The sequence below is a fragment of the Marmota marmota genome, unplaced genomic scaffold (assembly GCF_001458135.2).
Source record: "Marmota marmota marmota unplaced genomic scaffold, marMar, whole genome shotgun sequence".
Lineage (NCBI taxonomy): Eukaryota > Metazoa > Chordata > Mammalia > Rodentia > Sciuridae > Marmota > Marmota marmota.
In genome coordinates, this window is record NW_026000229.1 from 14069882 (window position 1) to 14093746 (window position 23865).

Genomic DNA, 23865 nt, shown 5'->3' on the forward strand with positions numbered 1-23865 from the left:
CTTAGTGACTCTACCTTGTACAGACCCTGTTTGAGGGCCACCTTTGTTTGTGTAACCTTTCTCTGTTTCTTAGGCAGAGCTACCAAGTCCTGTCTCTGTATTCACTGCGATGCTGTTCATATCTTTAACATTTATTTATCATACTGTGTTATAATCGCCCATTTTCTAGTCTCTTTCCCTTCAGAGACAAAGAGAGTGTCTCATTTACCTCATGCCTGTGCCACAGCTGGCACGTGACAGGCGTGCATGCTGACTGGAAGGGTGCAAAACATGTTCACTGCACATTTGTTTTTAAGAATGAACTTCATAATTAAGATCCTCAGAGAATTCTAATGTAACTTCCCCAAACATTATAGCTTTTTATGTCCATCAATAACTTATAGCAAAGATGAAAATCCTAAAACCCTCTAGAATTATTCAAGAAATAATCAAATGCAATCTTACTCCCTGGTCTTTTTTCTTTCTTCTCTCCATTTCTTTCTTCCAGTGCCTAAATAGTTAGCAACACACAGAACTTCATCCAGAATACAGAAGAAACAAACATACAAATAGAATTGGAATGTGCATACAAAATATTCTTGCAGAACTAACAATGAGATTAAATATACCCACAAATTTGCCCACTGAACTACCAAAACAAATGCAAACTGAGAGGTGAAAAATAAAACATAGAGGAGCTGTGGCTGTGGCTCAGTGGTAGAGCGTTTGCCCTGGCATGTGTGAGGCACTGGGTTCAATTCTCAGCACATCATATAAATAAATGAACAAAATAAAGGCCCATTAAAAAAAAAAAGAAGGAATCTCTTTTAAAAAACATATAAAATTAAATAAGGAAAAAGTGATAATGTTCATAGATATCAGGTAACAAATAAGAGAACTCCTTCAGGATGAGATTCTGATAACCTCTTGGAAAAATTATCCTTGCAATAAGCTAACAAAATGAGATTACTGTTGTGATGATGTGCTTGAGCAAGAATGCTCGGCAAAAGCAAGTAGTGAGCTCTGTGGGCTTATTCTAAAGCTTGCATAGGTAGACGGAGACTTGCAAACATGCCCAGGGCCCTGCAAATGATTTAGGCAGAAGATGAGCCCAAAACATTCTGAATATATGGAGCTAAGATCTGATGAACTAAGGCTGAATTCAAAGCTAGTCTCACGCTTTATTTATTTATTCATTATATTTTTGTGGTTCTGGGGACTGAATGCAGGATCTCGTGCATACCAGGCAAATGCTCAACCACTGCCCTACACGCCCAGTCCTTGGTCTCACACTTGAACCAAGGCTGTCTGAACTGTCCTCTTCTCTCAAAACAAAACCAGCCACCATGTACAACACAGCTGACAGAGGATCTGTGATGGATATTTTGCAGTTAAAAAGCTAAGGCTGCGGTTACCTTCTCACATGACAGCTGTCAACAGTGTAAAAAGCTAAGTGATAAGATGACTTCCTGAGAAGCACCTCTGTACTGAGGCTGAAGTAAAGAGCAAACAAAACAAAACAAAAACCTTGGCTTGTTCCTGAGAAGAGCAAGGCATGGTGATGATCTAAGATGCAAATTTACAATGGCTCTTCTAGGACGGTGGCTTTAAGCTGGAACTCACACTCCTCCCCCTAGCCACTCTGTGACTGGGCATTTAACCAGTTAACTAGTTCATAACTCTGCTTACAATACAACAGTCCAGTACTGACCCCACCTTTTCCACTTTTCTTTCTTCTCCTGCTTCTCTGCTTCTCTCTAAAAGGCCTCTTTTTCAGTTCCCTGGGGCTAGAGAGGAGGAACAGCTTTAGATCAAGTTTGCTTCAGCACCAATGGTGACCCTCTTCAGCATGAAAATGGGGAGGATCTCTGGGGAAGATCTCCTGAGACCTTCAGTCTTAGGTGGGCCCTGAAGCCTGACCACTGCCTTTACCGAGTGTGGTGAGGTGAAGGCCCTCAGGAATAAACAGCTCTAGCGCTCGGACATTCTACATTCCTCTCTGTTGTGAGATTTCACTCAAAAATTGTCCCGAGAGTTCCTGTACATTTAGCTCTTCAGTGCATCTGAGATGGTTTAATTTTTTTTTTTTAACTAGCCATTTTGAACAGAAGAGTTGATCCAAGTAACCTAACCTGCCATCCATAGAAACCTGAAGCTGCTGCCCTAATTAAATCTTGCCTCTCACTACGTGCTGCTCCGAGACCTTGGGCTTAAAGTTATTTCACCTTTGGTTCTCTGTGAAGTGGAGATGATAACAACAGCTCTCTACTGTGGGGTCGTGTGAGGATTAAATGAATCCACGTAACATGCTTGATTCAGTTTGTGCCATCTGGGAACCCTCAGTAAATGCTAGCTTTTTCCTAATTGTCACTCCTACCCTTCCTGTCACGACATGAGCATGGCCACCTGAGTCAGAGCACAAGATCTTTATAGGTTTTATTCCAGGTAAAGATATTTCTAAGGATGGGAACAGCCTGAACAGTGGTTGTGGGGGGGGATTCAGGATATAAGAATAGTCATATAGAAAATAGACTTATTTTCTGATTCCAAAGAATAAGTATTTGTGTGACTTTTTTTTTTTTAAATTTCAAAATACTAATAATATCACATTTTAATGACTACAGAATAGTTTGTTAAAGTTTAGGTACTTTTGTCTTAAGAATAGAATAAATTTTTAGTAATTAGAATTTCTGGGAAATAGTTTTACTTAATATAACTTCCAAAGCTTCTGGATTCCTTTGACATCCTTCTGGATGAAATACTGTTAAAATGTAGTTGCAAATCTTTCATGCTTTGCATGAAAGAGTCTGTTGAACCTACATTATCTGTCCCCTAAAAAGCATGTTTCCTTGAACAGAACATTTCACTTTGCAGGTCTCTGTCTCCAACTCCTCACTGGTCAGTGGGGAGGTTGATCATGATGACTTTCAAAACCTCCCACAAGCTCTGCTGCTTAACACAGTTAGAGTTGTTGTCTAGATGACTTAGGATGTTAGAGAAGTCTTCCTTTTTCCTATTGTTATTTTTCTTGTATCTTACACTCAAGGGTATAGGAGAATAAAGTGATACTGTTTGAACATTCAGAGCTATTTCTTTCTGATTTATTTTCTTTTAAACATTTGAGTGGTCTACCTGGTTGTATTTAAACAATCGGGGTCTTCAAATACTTTAATATGTAAATAAGATTCTTAATACAAAAAGTTGGGTGCTCTCATCTTGTTATTAGGGAGCAAGACACTTCTAGATTACAGCTGTCATGAACTAACTCATTCATTGGACATTGTGTGAAAGACAGGTAGAGAGGGTGAAAAGAATAAACTCTGCCCCTGTGAAGTTCATAATCTAGATCGGAGAGAGAGACAGATAATTTTGAAATGTTGAGAGGCACAGCAATTAAAAGTTAGCCTCTAGAGGCAGATCACTTAGCTATGAATTCTAACTGCCACTTTTAGGTGTGTGAACTTGGGTAAGTCACATAACTTCTCTCGCCTCAATTTCTTCATCTGTAAATGAAAATGATAATCTTATTACTTAATAGGGTTGATGTGAGGATTTAAAGAGTTAACATGCAAGAGCTTAGAAGAATGATTGGCACATAGTGCTAATTAAGTGCTAGCTATTATTAATAATGTTATTACCACCATACAGAAGTACACAAGAATACAAAGTGAGGGAAATGGAGGGCATTCCATCATTACATCAGATGACCTCTAATTATACATTCCCACAATTTATTATTTGTCCTCTACCCCACCTCCCACCCCCACAGATTCCATGCCACCTTCTGAGTCTTTGCTTATCTTTCCTCAGTGATCTTAGTTCTATGTGCCCTTTTTGCATCCTGTTTGAATCCTCAAATCTGTACATTACATGCCCTCTTATTTTCTAAATGTATGTTAGAATAGCTTAAGTCCTTGTCAGGCCATAGACAATGCTGCTATATATGAGGTCATGTTTCCTATCTTGCCCAAATCTTAGGCAGACTGCCAAGTAATTCCAAAGTACCTGACAGACAGAATGGAAGGTGCTCAGTGAGCACTGGGTGATTAACTGAAGGTACTCAGACTCAGATACACTTTCACTGACATAGACAGGGGACTGGTGATTTTTTTTTTTTTTTGTAAAGGGCCAGACAGTAGATATTTTTTAATTTGTGGGTTATATGTTCTCTGTTGCAATTGTCACAAATCCTCAGCTCTGCCACTGCAGCCATATCAAATACATACAAAATAAAAACAAATGGCTGCAGCCACATTCCAATAACTTTACTTACAAAACAGGCCAATGAGCTGTGTAGTTCGCTAACACTTTGCATAGTTGCTCATGTGGAACTTAAAATGATAAAACGGACCAGCTGAAATGGAATCCAGTTGTGGTTAAAAAACAAACAAACAAACAAACAAAAAACACACCAGCCCTTCTTCCTCAGGAGACTGTCAGCAGATACAAGGTGGGGATTAATACCTGTACTAGAGTAATATAGGCTATTTCCATGTTCCTCACCCCCAGCCTTTGTGATCTGATGCAATCTCAGTAAGTATTTGGCCAATGAGAACCTACTGAATTAAGCCCAGCTCTCCCTCTCAGGTTATCTCTGTTTTCTTCCTAGGGAACTTCTGCTTTTTATAGCTTTTACTATAAAGTTGATGACTAGAATTCACTCACCCAAGAAGCAAAGCAATTTCAGCATTGCCAACCTGAGCTAACGTTTCATAATTTTAATCCTCACATTTTCAATTAACAGATGGACGCATCACATTCATCCATAAACAAAAAGGAAAAAAGTAATTTCTTTAATGTACACCTGGGAAAGACAACTGTAAGCTGGATTTGTACATTCAAATATAATGCAATTTAATTATTTGAGCAATTTAAAGCTACTAAGAACATGATGGGTGGTTGAGAAGTTGTTTCATTTATAGGTTTTGGGTTTTTTTAAAATCACAGTGTTTCATATTCTTTCAAAGACGGAGACTATAGCATCAGCAGGGCTTTGTTAGCTACAAAGGCGGTTCACCAATTTCATCCAACCTGGGGTAGCCAGGAAAGAGACAAAGTTTTATAAAACCAGATATGATGACTTCATAGGTGAATTCATTTTTTTCTTTAAATTACTCAGAAAAATAACAGGGAATAATTTTCTTTAAAAACAATGCAAAACAAAAGTAAAGTGTTCTGTTATCTGAGTGAAAACAAAATGCTCCCTATTGTTCTGAGAATAAGATCCTGGGTTCCATCCATATTAAAGAATTTTAATCAAGATAATATATGAGTTGGGCTTGGTGGCACATGCATGTAATTCCAGCAAATCGGGAGACTCAGGCAGGAGGACTGCAAGTTCAAAGCCAGTCTCAGCAACTTATTGAGGCCCTAAGAAACTTAGTGAGACTCTGTCGCTAAACAAAATATAAGAAGGGCTGGAGATGTGATTCAGTGGTTAAACACCCCTGGATTCAATCTCTGCCCCTGCCCCCCCGCAAAAAGATAACATGAACTAAGAACATTGAGCATAATCGCCATGGTTCTATCCATACTAAAATTCTGCACTACATGATATATAAACCTAAGTGATCAGAACTGAAAGGGAGAACCTAAGTAAATCCAGAGCTCTCATTAAAAAAAAAAATTAATCCTAAAATGTTAAAAACAAAAATTTAGCTCCAAACCAATATACTAAAACATTTTTATGGACATGAATACTTCCCTTACTGAAAAGGCAAGAAAAACAGGTCTGAGCCAAACCACACTGATCTTTGAAACAGCTCTATGCTCCTACCTTTTATTTTTACAAATTTAAAGTTGTCTTATAACAGGCATGAATCCAACATCTAAACAAAACAGATAGGTACAAGTTCTAAAGAAACTGGACTGCTAACCTTCACATACAGCGATCTAAAAGTAAAACTGAACTAACTCAGTAATTTCATTTTGATCTGGTGACAAAGCATGTCTGTATTCCTGGAAAAAATAATCGACCTTATTGACTGACATCTTGGCATATTTTAGGATTAATTAAGTAAGCAACATGGATAAGCAGCCAGTATTCTAGAATGTGCATTTTTTTCTGTAGGATTAAACTTCAAAACTCAGCAATTTCACACTTAAACCGACTAGTTAAGTCAGCAGAGTCAGATGAGTTGATAGCTCCCCTGCAGTCCCTCATGCATTTTGGAAAGATTTAAAAATTGGATCCTGACTGGATTGACTTTGTAATTTATGATCTGCTAGGCTAAAGCTGTGGAATTAATTCGAGAATTATACATTACCAAGTACATAAAGATAAAGATGTTGGTTTTAAATGTTATTTTTGCATAAGTTTACTTACCGCCATATAAGCATTTGTTCCAACATACGTCTTGGCTATAGAATTCACCAGCTATGAGACAAAACAGTCTGTTAGAACAATATAAAGATAATGTGGAAATAAAATGGGCAATTATTCCTCATTTAACCTACAATCATCATTCCTATAAATCAACTAAAAATTATGTAAAATGGAACAAATTTATCTACAAAGGCATTAAAAATGATTAAATCTCTCTTTTCTTTTGAATGTGATTTCCAATTTAAACAAGCACAGCATTCCAGTTTATAGCAGATAACCTTAAACAATTCACTTAAGCAGGATGCGTTATCGCTTTAGTACCCCAAACCCGCCTGATATAAAAAGTCAATTTGAAGTAAAATTTGAACACATTCATTTTTTAGTCAGATGGCTCAAGATGTGAATGAAGCCCCATGCATTACTAGAATGAAATGAACACTAAATACGCTGGAGGGATAACAGACTTTGACAACTCATAATACAACGATGACCTTCGCTTTGGTCTTCGTGTTTGGCTGGGAGTAAAGGTGGCTGCAATTCAAATCAACATCACAGCACGCTCATGGGTCACTATCACCGGGGTTCTCAGGGGAGGCCCAAAATGGAAATTAATTAAAATTTGTGCTGCACATTGTAATGGCCCTCCACCATTGTTGCTCCCAATATTAATTTTTATTGTGGGCCAGTTGGGCTCCCCAGGCACAGCTTCCACCCTGCCCTCCCTTTTGTCTGGCCCAAACGCTTTCATATCAAAGCTGCATATCAATGAAGTTTGCTATTCGTAAGTAGTAATTACAATATCAGCAGTTTTTACTGTCATTAAACAATGAACAATCATATTCTGATGAGAGAAACTCGCTTAGAGATTAAAAATGAATAACACACTCCCAGCCGAGGAAGGGATGCGGTTTCTGTTTGTCTGGCAGCAAGGTGATTTTTCAACCCAGACAGCAGATTGAAAAGAAAAAGTGAATGTTGTAGAGGGGAGAGTACACTGGGAGGAAAGAGACCTACCTGAGTGCTCACTCCAAAGTCACACAGCTTGACCTGGCCTCTTGTGTTTACTAGCATGTTGGAGGGCTTCACATCTAAAAGAGACCAGAAAAGCTTGCATAACCCATTCTGTATCCACAGGGCTGGTTTTTAAAGGCATTTTCTCTCTCTCTCTCTCTCTCTCTCTCTCACACACACACACACACACACACACACATCATACCACACTGCAGAAAATGACATCATATGCTCACCCAAAATTCGAATCACAAATTTAATGCAAGTATTTTATTTGGAGGCAAAATGTAAGATCCCCCATTTCTACCCATTCCTGGTTTCTACAGAAGCAAGGGTTTATTTCAAGTGAAAGTCAAATCAAATCTTGGCTTCTGACAATAGTAAATATACCCATCATCCTATACCCAGTCTTTCAGGATCGTGTGTGTGTGTATGATTATATATTATATATATAAATTTTCTTGCCAAGAATCTGCACAAAAATGATTAGCTTTACTCAAATTGTGTAACCAACAATCTATCCCTTCTATCTTTGGTAGTAAGGTCGAAAGGAAGCCAACAAAGAAAAAAAAAAAATCACTCCTATGTTGTTGGTAACAGGTCACATCCGAAGGAAACAATGAGAAAATGAATGTGCTGTTGCTGTTTCCTGTGTTTCCCATGACAAATGCAACTTCAGATAATGCTCAGAAACTGACGTAAAAGATGTGTGTATGTGTGCACATACCCATCAGCCTTTATTTTATCCCTTTCTTCCCTGACATCATTTTTGACTGCTATTATACTTAACAAAAGGATTGACATAGTTTTCACCAAGGCAGTCAGTGGTAAGTCATGACACAAAGGGTTTCTGTGAAGCAGCCTCACCAACAACAATGAGCCTTTTCTGGAATTCAGGGAGGTCACAAAAACCATCCAAGCAAGACAAGAGCACACCACTTTTTATGGTACACAGAAACTGCTTTGACACTTCATCTTTAATGGCAAAAATGGTCTACGGCAGACAACTGGTTATATTTAACTACTTCAAATCTGAACAAGAGATTCATACTTTTTTTGATATAACATTTCAACATTTATTTACGAATGAGTTAATTTGCTCCAACCCTCCACTTTGCAAAAAGGTACCCCAGCCAGTATCTTGCCAAGAGTAGGTATTTAATTCAAATTTCAACTTCAAACTCAGTAACTGATAACTATTAAACCCTCTTTACTATGTGACAGGAGATATGCTGGCATTTTCTTACTCAGTGTGGCCTGACACTAGAATGTAAACTCCACAAAGGCACGGATTTTGCCTTTATTTACTACTGTATCCTCAGCCCCTGGAAGAGTGGTAGGCATATATAAGTGCTTAATAAATGTTTTTTGAATGGACGAGTGAATAAATGGATGGAAACCATGAGCTCAAAATACTATTTTATGTTGATATCTTGTTTCAGTGATGTGGGGTCAATTGTAGAACGTGTGTCTGTGGTATGCTCTTCAGATGACACACACTGTGACCACACTGGGGGGACTCTGATGACAAGTTGATGTGCTGGGATAGGCATAAACTCTCTTATCAGCTGGTCTCTCAACTTCCAGCTTTTCCTGATTTCAATATCATTCTTACACCCCTTACACCAAACCTTAAATATACCACTTTCACTACATGCTTTCTTTCCTTAAGGAGGAAGTTAAATATGCTGGGCATAACCCCACCTACTCCTTAAGAATGGGGTCATGCTTTCCAGTGTGCCCCCGTAGTAAGCCCAGCACATCACAGACAGCCACAGCACACACAATCCATGTTTGTTGAACTGAAACAAATCTTAAATTCTATGTAGCCTTGTCTTCTTTTCTAAATCTAATTCTCATTATAGGCCCTCAACTTTTGTGTATTTTTCTTTTAGACAACAGGCTGTCTTACATACTGACATCCTAACATACTCTGAAGCTACCACACAAGATGGAGACAGATCATGAACAAATATTTTGGGCTCCTAGAGGGGGCTACATGGAAATCATAAGGTATGCTCAAAGTAGCAAATATTTAGCTTTAATTAGAGACACACACTTGATCAGTAGAGAGAAAAAATAAAAAACCAAACTGCTAGACTATAATCTCAAAGGCGAGTGCATTTGTCCAGCAGTAGCTGTACTATCCAGCTCTAAGAAAAGCCTCGGCATTGTGTTTGCACATTCCTCTCTCCACCCCTGTTTGTAGGAGTACACATAAAAGTACTAGACATGCAGTCATTCTCAAACCAAACTTTACTTTGCCTCAAAGTAAAAATGCCATTGTTGAGCCTTGTTCATGCTGTTTTCATCATTTCTCTCCCAGTCCCTGGTTTATAAACCCTTTCTTCATATTTTCTGACTACTTGAATCCTGCCCATCCTTCATCTCAAGGACCTGCCTCCCTGCTGCCCTAAAAACCAAACAGCTAGACTTTTTTCTCAGGCCACTAAAATCATGACTTCCTTTGAATGGTTGCACCATCTGCTGTCCTAACCATTTATTTGGAACTGAGCATATCACATTTTACTAGATGATCTGTTACAGATATCGTCACTCCAAGGAGTAAGTTTGTAGGGTAGGAATATGCTTCCTACATTTTAGAACGTATTCCTTCTGAGCACAGTATCTTGCTCACTGGTTAATGGTTTTTTAAACAATATATTAAATTTGCTAATATAAATGCTCTCTTTCCCAGTAATATCTTGAGGCATAATTTGAATATAACTCTTTAAACAATTTCAGTGGATTCAATCTGCCAGACAGAAGACCTGGGTTTTAGTTTTTTTGGACTCTGCCATAAACTTGGCATATGACTTTGGACTTACCATGTGATATTTTAGTTTCTAAGAAGAGAATAGTGTATCAATCTTAAAGAACTGTGAGGGTTAGAAGAGACACTGAATATAAAATTGCTTTTAAAACTGCCAAACACTCTACAAATGTAAGGCATTAGCAACTGGTAATCAACTAACCTACAAAAGTGATATATTTTATCATATTTAGGGAATAATTACCATTGTGACTATAGCAATTAAAGCTATATTTGAGTAAAATACTAGCTAAAGGAAAATGGTTTTCAAGCCTAGTGAGTAGAACTGTAAAACCAATTTAAAACTTATGAGGAAATATTTTGCCAGTCCATCTGCACTCATTCCTCCACAAGCCTACTGAACCAGTCTCCCTATTTTTACACTTGCTTTACAACAGTCTGTGTTCAACGCAGCAACTCAAGTGACCCTTTAAAACATAAATGAGACCACACCCTTCTCTGCCTAAAACCTCCAATGACTTCCCCACTCATTGCAAGTGTGAAGTCCTCCTTGGGTCTCTAGGGCCTGCGCGCGCTGCCCTACCTCTGCTCCCGGCCTCACTCTCTCCCAGCTCACTGCTTTACCTCACTGGCCTCCCTGCCAGGCACGCTCCCACCCTGTGGATCCATCCCTGGACACTCTGCTCCCACATACATGCACTGCTTACTCCCTCACTTCCTTGACCTTTTTGCTCAAATGTTCCCTTTTAAAGAGAAGCCTCCCTAACTAGCCACATTCCAGGTCCTGATGTCCCCTTCCCTTTGCTTCTAGTTCAACCCTCTTAACATTTACCATTTATCAACACCCTGCATCTCTACACGTAAGTCTGTTAATTACTGGTCATTTTCTCTTGAGGGGAAGCTCCATGAATGCACACTTGATCTGCTTTATGTTATTTCTAAAATGGCATCTGGTATATACAGGAAACAATATTTGTTGAGCAAATGGTTAAGGAATGTCATCTGTATTGAAGAGATGGGCTAACATACCCAGACAAGGAATGAATTTGACCTGAAAAGGAATTGCGTCTTTGCCACTTAATGGAATACACTTCAGAATGAAAATATTTCTAAATGACATTCTTCATTCTGAGATGAGTCCACATCATTCAAAAATACTCATTCAATAAATATTTATTGATGCTTTACCATACATATGTCAGATAATGGTTTTAGGTACTGTGGGGAGAAACATGAAGAAGACCCTGTCTCTGGCCTCCAGGAGCATGCTGATCAAGGAGTTGGTGGTATATTCTTTGACCAAAAATACTGCTCATGAGAGAGTTCAGGATCATAGTGTTGCTTGCCCATTGCCTAAATATGATGCTCCTTCTGACCAACTGCCATTATTCTTATAATAAAGATAATGAGAGTTATGCAACTTAATAGCTCCAAAGCCTGACTGTGCTTTTAAAAAAATAGTTTTTGTTTTTATTTTTTTCGTTCTACTCCAGATCTACAAAGAAAACTGATCCAGTACAACCTGGTCTTCAGGCCAGCAATTAAAAAGACCTATCTAACTCACTACTTTTTCCTCAGATGTTCAGGATATCTCAAATTTCTTTTCTTGTTTCATTTTATTTTTTGAAATAAACATTTTTTTTTGTTTTTAAAAATAAATTTTAGTGCAGCCATTTTTGCAGTTTTACAAGTTTGTCATTATATTTAAAATAGAGTCTTGAAAACAGTATAAAGTTGAGTCTTTTTTTTTAAAACAGTCTTGACATTTGTGTTTTTAATTGGACTGCTTAACCCATTTATATTTATTTTTTGTTTATTTATTTATTTTTTTAAATGTAGTGCTGGGAATCTAACCCAGTGCCTCATGCATGCTAGGCAAGTGCTCTACCACTGAGCCACAACCCCAGTCTGCCATTTATATTTGATATGATTATTGATATGATCGAGTTCAAATGTACCATCTGACCATTTGTCCCATGTGTTCACGGTTCCTTTTTTCTTCATTTCCTGCTTTCTTTGGGTCAGTTGAGTCTCCCCCACCACTTGCCTCAGCATTCACTAATTTCTCCTAATGGCTTCTAAGCCAGAAGCTGGCAAACTTTTTTCTTCAAAGAGCCATAAAATAAGTATTTGAGGACTTGAAAATCATCAATGTTTGTTGTAACTACTCAAGTTCATCTGCTGTAGTACAAAAGCAACCATAACCTGCACATAAATGAATAGACAGAACTCTGGATTGACAGCTCTTTTTTCTTTCAATGTCTTTAAAGATGTCTTTCCATTATTTTCTGGCTTGCATTGCTTCCTGCAAGAAGTCTGCTGTTGTTCATATTTTAATGTGTTGTATTTTCTCTGAATATTTTAAATATTTTCTATTTAATCACTGGTCTTCAAAATTTTTATTTTGAGGTGCTTTGGTGTGATTGCATGTTTATCTTGAACTTATAGCTGTAGATTCATAAGTTCACCAAATTCAAAAAGATTTAGGCCATTATTTTATTCAAATCATCCCCTCACCCCCACCTTTTCTCTCTCCTTTCAAAACTCAATTACACATATACCTTAGACTTCTAGATATTGTCTCAAAAGTCACCCAGCTGGGCTCATTTTTTAAAAATCTCTTTTCTCTAATAGTAGAAAGGGGAATTCTATATTAATATAAATTTTGGATAATTTCTATATTTCTAACTTCAAGATCATCATTTTTTTGGTAATGTCTAACCCACTATTAATTTTATCAAGTAGAATTTTATTTCAGATATTCCATTTTTATTTTTCATTTCTATATGTTCCACTTCATTGTCTTTTACATCATCCATTTCTCTCCTCATTGTGCTCATGTTTTCTTTGAATTCCTTGAGCATATTTATAACTTTTGTAATTACTCCAAAGCCCATTATCTCTGGTGTGTAGGTGGGTGGTTTGTTTCTACCGACTGGCTTTTCTCCTTATTATGGTCTTTCATCCATAATAAAAGAAAAAGTTCTTTTATTTGGATGCCAGATAATGTGAGTCTTATATTATTGAATACTGAATTTTGCTGTAATTCTTTTAAAAGTGTTGGCCTTGATATTGCCAATATAATTAAGTAACATGCAGATAGCTGAGTCATTTTAAGGCTTATTTTAGAGCTTTGATTTATGGAGAATCTAGAATAATTTCTATTCTAGTTTAACCTCACTACTAAGGCATACTCCCTCTAATATTTCTCCTGAATGTTCCAAAGTATTTGGTGAGAACGCGCCACATAGGGTGGTTGAAAATAGAAGATTCTCAACCTTGTATAAGCTTTGGAAATTGCTTGACTTACAATTCCCCAGAAATTTTCTTACCCGAATAGTAGCTTTTTGTCTAGTTTTGTAAGGTTTTACACTATGAATAGAGATTACCACTTTGTCAAAGATTCAAGGACACTCCTACACAAATTCTAGAATTTTTTCTTTGCATAGCTACTGACTCTCTCTAAGACTCTCCCTGTGAAGGCTAGCCATTCTGGACTCTAAACTCCAAACTCTGTCTCTTTAGCTCAGTAAGATCTCTGGGCTCTGAGTGGGTCTGCAGGTGGAAAGGCTGAAAACAGGCTCATCTTACTTGCTTCCCAGGGATTCCCACACTGCTTACTGCCTAATGTCTGAAGACAGTTGTTTCATACATGCTGTTCAGTTTCCTAATTGTTGGCAGAAGGCAAGTCTCATAGTAGTGATTCCTCCATAGGTAGAAGTGGAAATATCCCTTCCATTTAAAATTTTATTTTTGTCTCTTGCTCATTGTTTTGATCTCATAAGTCACTTAAATCCTTTTTGAGGTAAATGGAATATAAATTATATTAGAACTTTATATAGTTAAGCTAAATCTGAATTCACTAGGCAGAATGGAAAGCAAAAAGAATCCCTTTAAATGTTGGACTAAGCACAGTTCCCTTAATTTAAATTCTGCTTGTTCCTCCATTATAATATTCCACACGATATCTGAGGTATGAAGCCACCACACTGACTACTTCAAGTTTCATTTAAAATATGCAAATTCTAAAACTCTCAAGAATAGCTCCAGGATTGCTAAAAATGATATGATTTTGTTTGCTTTTCAAAGCCATAGACAATAGCACATCTGATTAGGCAGAAAGATTACTTTTAAGGAAGTAGCTATATCTATGCTTATTTTAATGCAATATCAAGTTATGGAAAACAAATAGCAATTGAAGGCATACAGCTTTACATTCAGCTCACTTAAAACATCATAGCCTTTCTTCTGTAAGCAAAGCGCAGAAAAGATGAGTCATTAAAGTGACTGATTATAAATGGGAATCATCAGGGCAGATGTAAGTCATTGTGGTTTAATCAGGCCATTAATTATTAGGGTTTATCAATTAGTTTTATTGAAGGCAAGGGAGCTTAAATGAATAGTAGGGCATTGATTTTAACTGAGACACATTTTCTCAAAGAAAATACAAATGAGGTATGTAGAAGCCTAGAATTATAGGTCCTTTCACACCACTAAAGAGAAATATGCTTCTTCTTTTGCAAGACATAGCCTTTACTGAAAAACCAAATTTACTTTCATTCCCTTTAGCACTAAGAATGGAACAGTCATGTTTTGGTGTTCCTTAATTTGAAGTTTGGTTTTAATTCATCTTGGCTAATAGGTCAATATTGTGTTGGAGAAAGAGACAAAAATACAATGCAAAGTGACCCATTTTTAATGATATTCCTCATCATCTTTCATTTTAGAAAGAAAATAGTCATTCTCTGAAGAGTAGTTTTTACAGGAGTTAGAACAGGTTCTTGTTGGTCAGATAATATCATGGGAAATGGCCTATGGACTTAATCCAAGATTGACTGTGACACTAGACAAACTGTTCAAGCCTCTGAGCACATGTGTGTATATACATACACACACCCATGCTCACATGCTTAGTGCTCAGCACAGTCTGACTTAATTCTCAAAACAACCTTGAACTCTCACTGAAAAACTACCTTATCAGTGTGGGAAAATCAGATAAAACCCAATCTTATATATGATATATTGACATCTGATTATATCTTACTATATCCAGATATCTTATCTTCCTACACTGACAAAGTGGTTACAAGAATTAAATGAGACTATGTTTAGTCTAACTGGCACTAATTAGCGCTCAATGAACTGTTGAATAAATCAAATGAATGGAAAGAACACTTTGTATACTTAAATACACAAGATATACTATAAGCTATTATTTTGCAGAACTGGAAATGACAATGATTCCCACCTTTTTTTGGATCTTCTAATATATTTGACTGGACCCTAATGCTAAGTGAGGTTAACTTTCAATACACCAGCTGCAACTGAGGGGAGGCTTCTTCCAGAATGGCAAGTTCTATTCAGCTGGGATAACACGAAAGTTAACAATTATCCAATCATATCCAGTATCTCTTGTCACAATGTTTTCCGGCTCCTTCTGTGGGATGTCACAGTAAGCTGATATAATGACTGAGTTGCAGTAGTAGTATAGTCCAAGTGAATAATAGGTGGTTATGATGCAGTTCTGTCCAATGATGTGAAGGGCTAAGAAGATGATAAGAAAAATACCAGGGAGCTGGAAGAATGTTGAGCCCACAAACAGGGTCTGTGCCTTGCTGAGGATGATAATGGGTGATTTTCTATAGGAGCCTGCAACTGCAAAAATCAATCTTAAAGTGTCTTTGAAAATTAAACACAAGCCCTATGTTTAATAAGCCAGGTAGATGTTTGCCTTTAGTGCCAGCTACTCAGGAGGCTGAGGCAGGAAGACTGTTTGAGCATAGGAATTCAAGGTCAGCCTGGGCAACACAGCAAGGCCCCAGTCTCAAAAATTGAAAATTGGGTGTAACATTGCCATATTGGCTTTGTGGTCATTATCTTTTTTTTTTTTTAATATTTGTTTCAGTTGTCAGTGGACCTTTTTTTAAAAAATTTATGTGTGGTGCTGAGAATCGAACCCAGTGTCTCACACATGCTAAGCAAGCACTCTACCACCGAGCTACAACCCCACCAGTGGTCATTATCTTATTGTACCTTTAACAAAGTATAAAACACGAGTCAATTACACTGATCACATAGTATACATCAAAGGCAAAATGGTTACTTCTCAAAACTAATATCTACTGGATTGTCTGATTGTGGTTACAAATATTTAAAGAAATACACTAATTACACTCCTAGGTATCTACCCCAGAGAAAGGAAAATGGAATCACATAAAAACTACATGTGAATATCAGCATTATTTGTCTATAAATGATTAGACAAAATGTGACATATCTCTATCCAGCAATAAAAATAAATGGTCTACTGACATACTTCAATATAGATCAACCTCAAAAATATTGTGCTACCTGAAGAAGCACAAGGCTTCATATTGCATGATTCTGCTTACATAGAATGTCCAGAAAGGGCAAATCTGTAGTTAGAAAACAGATTAGTGTTCCCTGGGACTGGGGACAGGGGCCTCGGACAGGGATTTCCTGACAATGGGTATGGGATCTCCTTTTTTTGGGTGATGTAAATGTTCCAGAACTAGATTATGGTGATGATTGTACAACTCTACAAATTTACTCAAAACTACTGAATCATATATTTAAAATGGATATCTTTTATGGCATATAAATTGCATATCACTAATACAGCTGTTTTTAAAAAAACAGCCTGAAGATGCAACCTGATTTATCATAAACATTATTTATTACCAAAAGACTAACTGATAAGCCATAGTTTTGTGGGTGCTTTGTGACCATGGTGATCACTTTTCTATTCTATCTATGACAAAGTATGAAACATCAGCTTCTTATATACCCTAAAAATATTATACACACACACACACACACACACACACGGTTATTCTCTCAAAACTGGTATGTATTAGAAGGTCTAAATAACTTGTAATTATAGATATTTAAAGAAAGATACTAACTTTAAAATGTCACTTTTGTGTATTTATGATTATTTCCCCAAATGGCAAAGGCTATGCCTACAAAATACAAACCATCAGTTCAAACATGAAAAACTCAGTCAGCCAACCAGGTTGTCTCAATAACCTCCAGTAACTGTTCTGACTGATTTTTAGGCTGGACTGTCTGTTTTTCTTCCTTCCACTGAATTGACCAAATTGACTGTGGAAATTGGTATCATGTTGAGACAACTCATGTTGCCACCCATAACTGTCTCATGCAGGAAACTATATCTTTACACATGCTGCATCAATTAGCCATTAAACAGTCCACACAAACAGCATCAAGCTCAAGCTTGTGAATAAAGGCCAGAGCCCTCAAGAGCTCATGCTTTCAGCAGCTCTTCACAAAGAGCTTCTCCGCCCACTGCCCAGCCTCTGCCCCCAACATAATCAGGGGTCAGGGGGGGAGTTACCCTCAGACAGGATTTGGCTGGGAGCTGAGGGGGCTGTTCAAAACAGATAAATAAAAGCTTGTTCACAAAACTACAGTTAAGAGTTAGCCAGTGCATTCTGAATAGGGGCTTGCAAGTCAACTTTCTGATAAGACTGGTTCTAAAGGATATACTAGGTGTTTTTTCTGTCAGAAAAAGAAAACCATACAAACTGAAGACTCCTTTTGGCATGGTATATTCGCATCAGATGCTGGTGACATCTCCTACTTCTCCCTTCTGCTCTGTTTTCCTTTATGTTTAAAATATTTAATTTACTCTGAATGCTCTTAGAAGCAGGCATGGTACAATTCTTAAGAAAACATGAGTTGGATTTTAAAATGTGGAAAGCGGCTCTGTTGTGGGGTGATATTGGAAGCAAAAATAAACTTCTCTTCAACTTCTTCCCTCTATTAAGCGATTGCATTGCTTGCTTGTATGCCAGGAAGCTACTCTCAGTTCAGGAGGAGCCAGAGAACGCAGGACTCCACTCTTAGTAACCTCTCCTAGCGCTGTGCCAGGGCGCTTCAGCAATACTCTTTCATTGCTTAATTGTCTTGTGAAAAGACAACAACCAATATATCTATGTAGTTATTTCTTGGGGACCACATTCTAATGAATGAGAACAGCAGGTACAATTAAATATAGACTATGCTGATATTCTGCATTACAAATTCATCTGTGCACAACAGGAATGCACTTAAGAGAAAACCACAATGCAATATAAAAGTTATTCTAATCACTCTATCACATAATAAAGGGTAGGTCATCCAAATATTCTTGCAAAAGCCTTAAATAAAATTAAGCAGCATAATTAGCCATCCTAAATGGCAGTTATTGTCTAGAGTCTCATGATTCAGTTCAGAATGGAGGCAACATACATGGCTTCCCTTTTCCACATGATGAAAAGGAGGAGACATGGGGGCACTTAGCAGGCTAATACCAAGGACAAAAAGGCTTGCCATCCCAATTCTTCCTTCTCTCACTCTTCCACAGTACGGAAGAGATTTCTTTCTAAAGTGGTGAATCTTAGATTTACCTGTAATGTGTACATATTCTTGTCAGTGTTTGAGAAACCCCAGGGGTGGAGGAATGAGTTCCTGAGAATCAGAAAAAAACCTTCATTCTGCTCTCACTCTGGAACAACCTACTTCCCCAAGCCCAAGATACCACTGATTGTAAGATTCCTATGGACTGAAATGCTGCTCAGCCAAAAAGAAAAAAGGAAAAAAAAAAAGGAATACATTAAATGCAGAAATATAGCGTAAGATTGTAGACTGGACTTTGAGCGGCATGTTCAGAGGACCAAGTCTGGTAAATTGTTTTAATTAAATAACAATAATCAAAATAGATGATATTTACTTGGCCCTTGCTATATGCCAGGAATGGGCTAAGCCATTATTAGCATGCGTTATTTCCTTTAATTCTCATTGTAACCCTTGAGATTGGTATTATTATTAACCTGGTATTGAAGCTTAAATTAATAAAATTAATTTTCCAAGGCCACACAACCAGAGGTTCTGACTGTACCTCTTAAGCTTTAACAAACTGCATTATGAGATAAATCTCATTTGAACTAGCAGGCTGGATGATTGTCTATGCTTTGGCATTGAATAATTCGATAAACCTGGGAAGGTCACAGATGAACTGATTTTACTTTAGGTTCTTTCTACTTCTCACAAGCTAATGTTCTCTCTAAGAAAAGGAGATATAGGGGGAAGTTTGGGAGCTTCTAACTGTTTTCTCTCAATCTCTTGCTTCTATTCTTGGGAAACAACTGTCTGAACTATTAATAATTGCTGTGTCTCAGGTACAACACTATGACCTCAAATAAGTTAAGACAATGACCCAAGGTCAGGTAGCTGAGATGAATTAAGAGGAAGAAACAGAACTTAAACAAATCTAGGTCTGATCCCCAGGGGCGCTCTTCCATTAGATAACTAAGCGCTTACTGCCTTTCCTATGACTGAGCAACTTATTTATTTGGCCTCTTTGAACCTCAATTCCTCATCTAGTAAATGGAGATACAGTGATACCTTCCCTACAAGGTTATCATAAAGATTAAACAAAATTATATACAGAAAAGATATGACTCAGTAGCACACAGGGGATACTCAACAAATGACAATATTAATAACAAATATTATACTATTATAATTATCAACCTCAATTCTGAAGAAACTTAATCCTCCAACAGTGAAAGTCTGGATTTGATTTTCGCAACGCTGATCACCTTTAATCACACCTCTGGAGAAAGAGACGACGTGGAGCAGTCCAATTGCTAGTGTTGCCTGTCCATGCTACTTGGCAGAATCCTTTGAGGATAAAGCTTTTATATTAGAAAAGAGAATAAAGGATGGCTTCCAATTATGCCACACTGAAGGAGAAAAATATTATCCCCGGAAAATGATGATGCAATTTTTAAAAATTTTTTTATTTATTTTATTCATTTTAGTTGTTGATGGACCTTTATTTTTTACTTATATGTGGTGCTGAGAATCGAACTCAGTGCCTCACACATTTGAGGCAAGTGCTCTACCACTGAGCCACAACCCCAGCCCGATGATGCGATTTTTTTCATCCCACAAATAAGCATTGGCAAACAATCAGTGCCATAAATTCACTGTGGCCTCCATCTTCTACTGGTAAAAATGACACTATCATCCATCACACAGGTAGGGTTCCCTTCCCTTTGATCAATCCTAAAATTCAGGTTTGCCTCTGGCATGAAGCCATAATCAGATCTGTCTGTGGGGCTTGATGAGTCAGACATTCATCCATAACAAGTTCATCTTGCTATGAGTTGGACAAGGGCTCACCAGAGTGGACAGCATAAAGTGAGTCAAACACAATGAGAGCCAAAACACAGAACAATCACATGATTTACTTTAAGTCTCACTCACTACAGAGGCAGAAGAATTTTAGGCAGAAGTATTGGGGGACTAACCTCCCTGCATTTCTTCCTTGTATAGCATATAATCTCTTTGCTTCTGTCTCTTCTAAGGTTTCTACTGATACTCATTTTCAGAACAGAGGGGGATTTGGGTAGTATGGTACTTTCCCTTGGGTTCCTTACTCTCTTAGTGTCCCAAAAGGGATGATTCTATCTTGATCAGATCCTATCACAGATGCATATGAAAGAGAAAAACTAAGTCTAGGACCACCTTCTCTGAATAAGGATTCCACTTGCATACAGGAAATGCAGAAAGATATTCCTTTTCTCTCTCATATGCACAAAGATATTTCTTTCTACACATTGCTATGTCTTTATGTTTATATATTGCTATACATGTTTTTATATTAAACTTTTAAAGATAACTGTAAATTCAGATGCTGTTGTAAGAAATAACACAGAGACATAATGCTCATCTTCTACTCAGTTTCCTCTAATGTCTGCATTCTGTAAAACTATAGTAGAATAGCACTACCAGATACTGACACTGAAATCAAGATAGGGAACATTTCTGTGAAAATAATGATCCTTCTTCACGCCTTTTTATAGCCATACCCATTTCCATCCTATCCTCCATTCCCTTATTAGGCCCTGACAACCACAAATCCGCCTTCTGTTTTATAATTTTATCAATTCAAGAATTCTATATAATGGAATTATATGGGACACAGTCTTTGTGACTGGTTTTTTCACTCAGCACAATCCTCTGGTGACTCATCCAGGTTCCGTGTTAGTTTTCTAGTTTTCTTCTACTGCTGAGCAGCATTGGCTGGTAGAGTGCACTGCAGCTGGCTTAACCATTCGCCTTCTTAAGGACATTTGGGTTGTTTCCAGTTTGGGGGTGATATGAATAAAGCTACTACAAACATTCGTGCACAGGTCATACCTCTGGCATAAATGTCTATAAGTGCAACTGCCAGGTCATATGAGTAGCTGCATGTTTAGTTTTGTAGGAAATGCCAACTGTGGGGCTCTATCATCTTTCATTCCTACCAGCAATGTATTAGTGGTCTGATTTCTCTGCATCCTCACCAGTATTTGGTGTTGCCACTATTATATTAGCTATTCTGATAGGTGTTTAGTAATAGCTCATGGTGGCTGTAATTTGCATTACCCTAAAGGCTAATGATGCTGCATATCTTTTCATAAGCTTATGTGCTATCTGTAGATCCTCTTTAGGACAATGTCTCCATGGCTTCTGTCCACTGCAAATTGGATTGGGTTATTTTAATGTTGAGTTTTGAGAATGTTTTATATATTTTAGGCACATACTCATTTAAAAGAACAATTTTAAGTAATGATGAGTAGGGTTTCTTGTCCTTTTGAAAATCATTACCACACATACAGAAATTCCCAGTGACCACCTGAGGCAATGAGAGCGAATAACCAACACGGGGAAGGAGGCTTAATTTCTAGAGGGGTTCATTTGTGTGGCTAGTCGGAGCTGCAGAAAAACCAACAACCCAAATTCATTCAACTAGTCTGTTTACCTCAGTTCATGGGCTAAGCCATTTTATTTATTTTTTTTCAAAAACATAAATATTCATGACTTATGATCTACTCTAACACTGTCATGTAATATTTGCATTTAAAGGACAATATCCAAAGCATTTTTGAACAGGAGCTAAGGTGCAATTGGGACTCTCACCACTAATACTTGCTTAACACAAACTCCCCCTTCCAGATCCATCTGACTAAGCAGTTCTAGAGCTCAGGGAAAGATATTCCCCACACCCAGACCTCTCAGCATTTCCCAATGTAACATAAAACCAACTGGGGATGACTCCTTTAAATTGACTTGGATTCCTTAAACACTAACCAGTCCTTTAAAAAACTGTCTGATCTTCCAGAAAACAAAAATATAGCTTAGATTATTTCAAAACTTACTGTAACCCACAGTTAAGCACAAACTATATAGATTTCTGCAAAAGAGATTTGTTATGCAAGTTTTGTGTAAACTACATTTCATCATAAATTACTTAAAGTTAATTAGGTTAATTTTTTATTGGTACTTAATGCTTTCCAACATCTTTCATTAAAGAATGACCTTATCCAGCAAAGGATCATTTCCCTAATTGAGTTCTGCCACAAATCCCAACTTAAGACGTGCTCCTATAATCTGCCACCTTGACATTAAAATTTCTTTCCTAAGATATTCAAAAGTTTCACTTCTACCATCTCTTTTCTTTTAGTGCATACTTTTTAGATATGGTATGAACATTCTTATAGTGTTTTTTAACTTTACAATTCACACTGATTTCATTTGAAAGGCAATAGCAGATATATAACATTTACCTGCCTACACTCCTTTGGATTATCAGCCTTCAATTTTCTTCCAAATTTCCTTCTTTAAAAAGGATGCCCTTGAATCAGACCTCCTCGTACATATTTTGTCAACCTCCTGTGGATCTACAATTATTTCAAAATAAAAAAAAGACCTTTAAAAGGGACGTTCCTGCTTTCCATCCAAGTTGTGACTCTACATATCCTTTTTATAATTCTTTATTAAGGATAATACTTGATTTTCAGTGTCTTTATACTTCAAAAACTTTTTCTCTCAAAGATGTCTTCTGATTTGATTCCATTAATCTGGCTTAGAAAGCAACCTTTGTCTCAGCTAAACCACACTGCTTTAGTTCTCCATTATTTGTTTATACTTCATCTAAAAAAATATTTTGTATTCCCAAGAATTCCTTATTTTGAAGGAACATTTTAAAATGGTTTGTACACATTAAGCACTCAGTGACCGGTAAAGAGTAAGTGCTTGACAAATATTCATTATTATTATTATTATTTTCATGCTTTCAGCATTTCTCACCTTTTCTCTTTCTTTTCCTGAATGTCATTTACTCTGTACCTCTACCTCGTCAACCCATCACACTTCCTTCAGTCCTGACATTCCCAAGCCCAGAACCCTGGTTTGTGAAGGAACCTGAGTGGTCATCCAGCCCCTCTCCTGTACATATGCATGAGCCAACTAAGATGCAGAGAACAGCAGAGACCTGCCTGTCCAGGCTCACCCAGCATGGAAGCCAGTCAGCAGGACTGAAGCGGGAATGACAAGCAAAGTTTTATTCCTTCTTAGAAACTGAACCTTAAAAATTGCCCAACAGGCCAGGTCAGTGCTGCACATTTGCAGTTCTTAGTAATATCTTGGGGGTGGGGTGTATGTGACTTACTGAAGGAAAAGCAAACTTTGTCCAATTTCCAGATGCTCCGAATTGTGCCAATGACAATTGCAACTTCTAATTTTTTCTCCCTCTTACCCTTTATCTGCCACCCTTTCCCCTAGCCTTTGGTTCTTTCTGGCATCTGGCATTGTAGATGCTCTTTAAATCATGAAGAGTTATTCTGCTTTGTCTGTCTGCTTGGTTTTAAGCTACTGGATTATTAGACTAAACCTAGGTAGGATTTGTCATGAGCCATGGAAT

At 37.4% G+C, this 23865-nt stretch overlaps 1 protein-coding gene across 16 annotated transcripts in view; it reads right to left on the bottom strand.

Moving 5' to 3' along the window:
* The window catches only part of Map2k5 (mitogen-activated protein kinase kinase 5), a 243479-nt gene that overhangs the window by 103956 nt on the left and 115658 nt on the right, over positions 1–23865 (bottom strand). For all 16 annotated transcript variants that reach the window (XR_007343974.1, XM_015480492.2, XM_048793802.1 and 13 more), the window contains 2 exons: positions 7319–7392; positions 6305–6355 (listed from right to left, as the gene is read on the bottom strand). Coding sequence is in view for 15 of the 16 variants with exons in the window: in XM_015480492.2 (XP_015335978.1) it covers positions 6305–6355; positions 7319–7392 (125 nt within the window). In the remaining variant the exon portion in view is untranslated. The remainder of the gene's footprint in view (positions 1–6304; positions 6356–7318; positions 7393–23865) is intronic.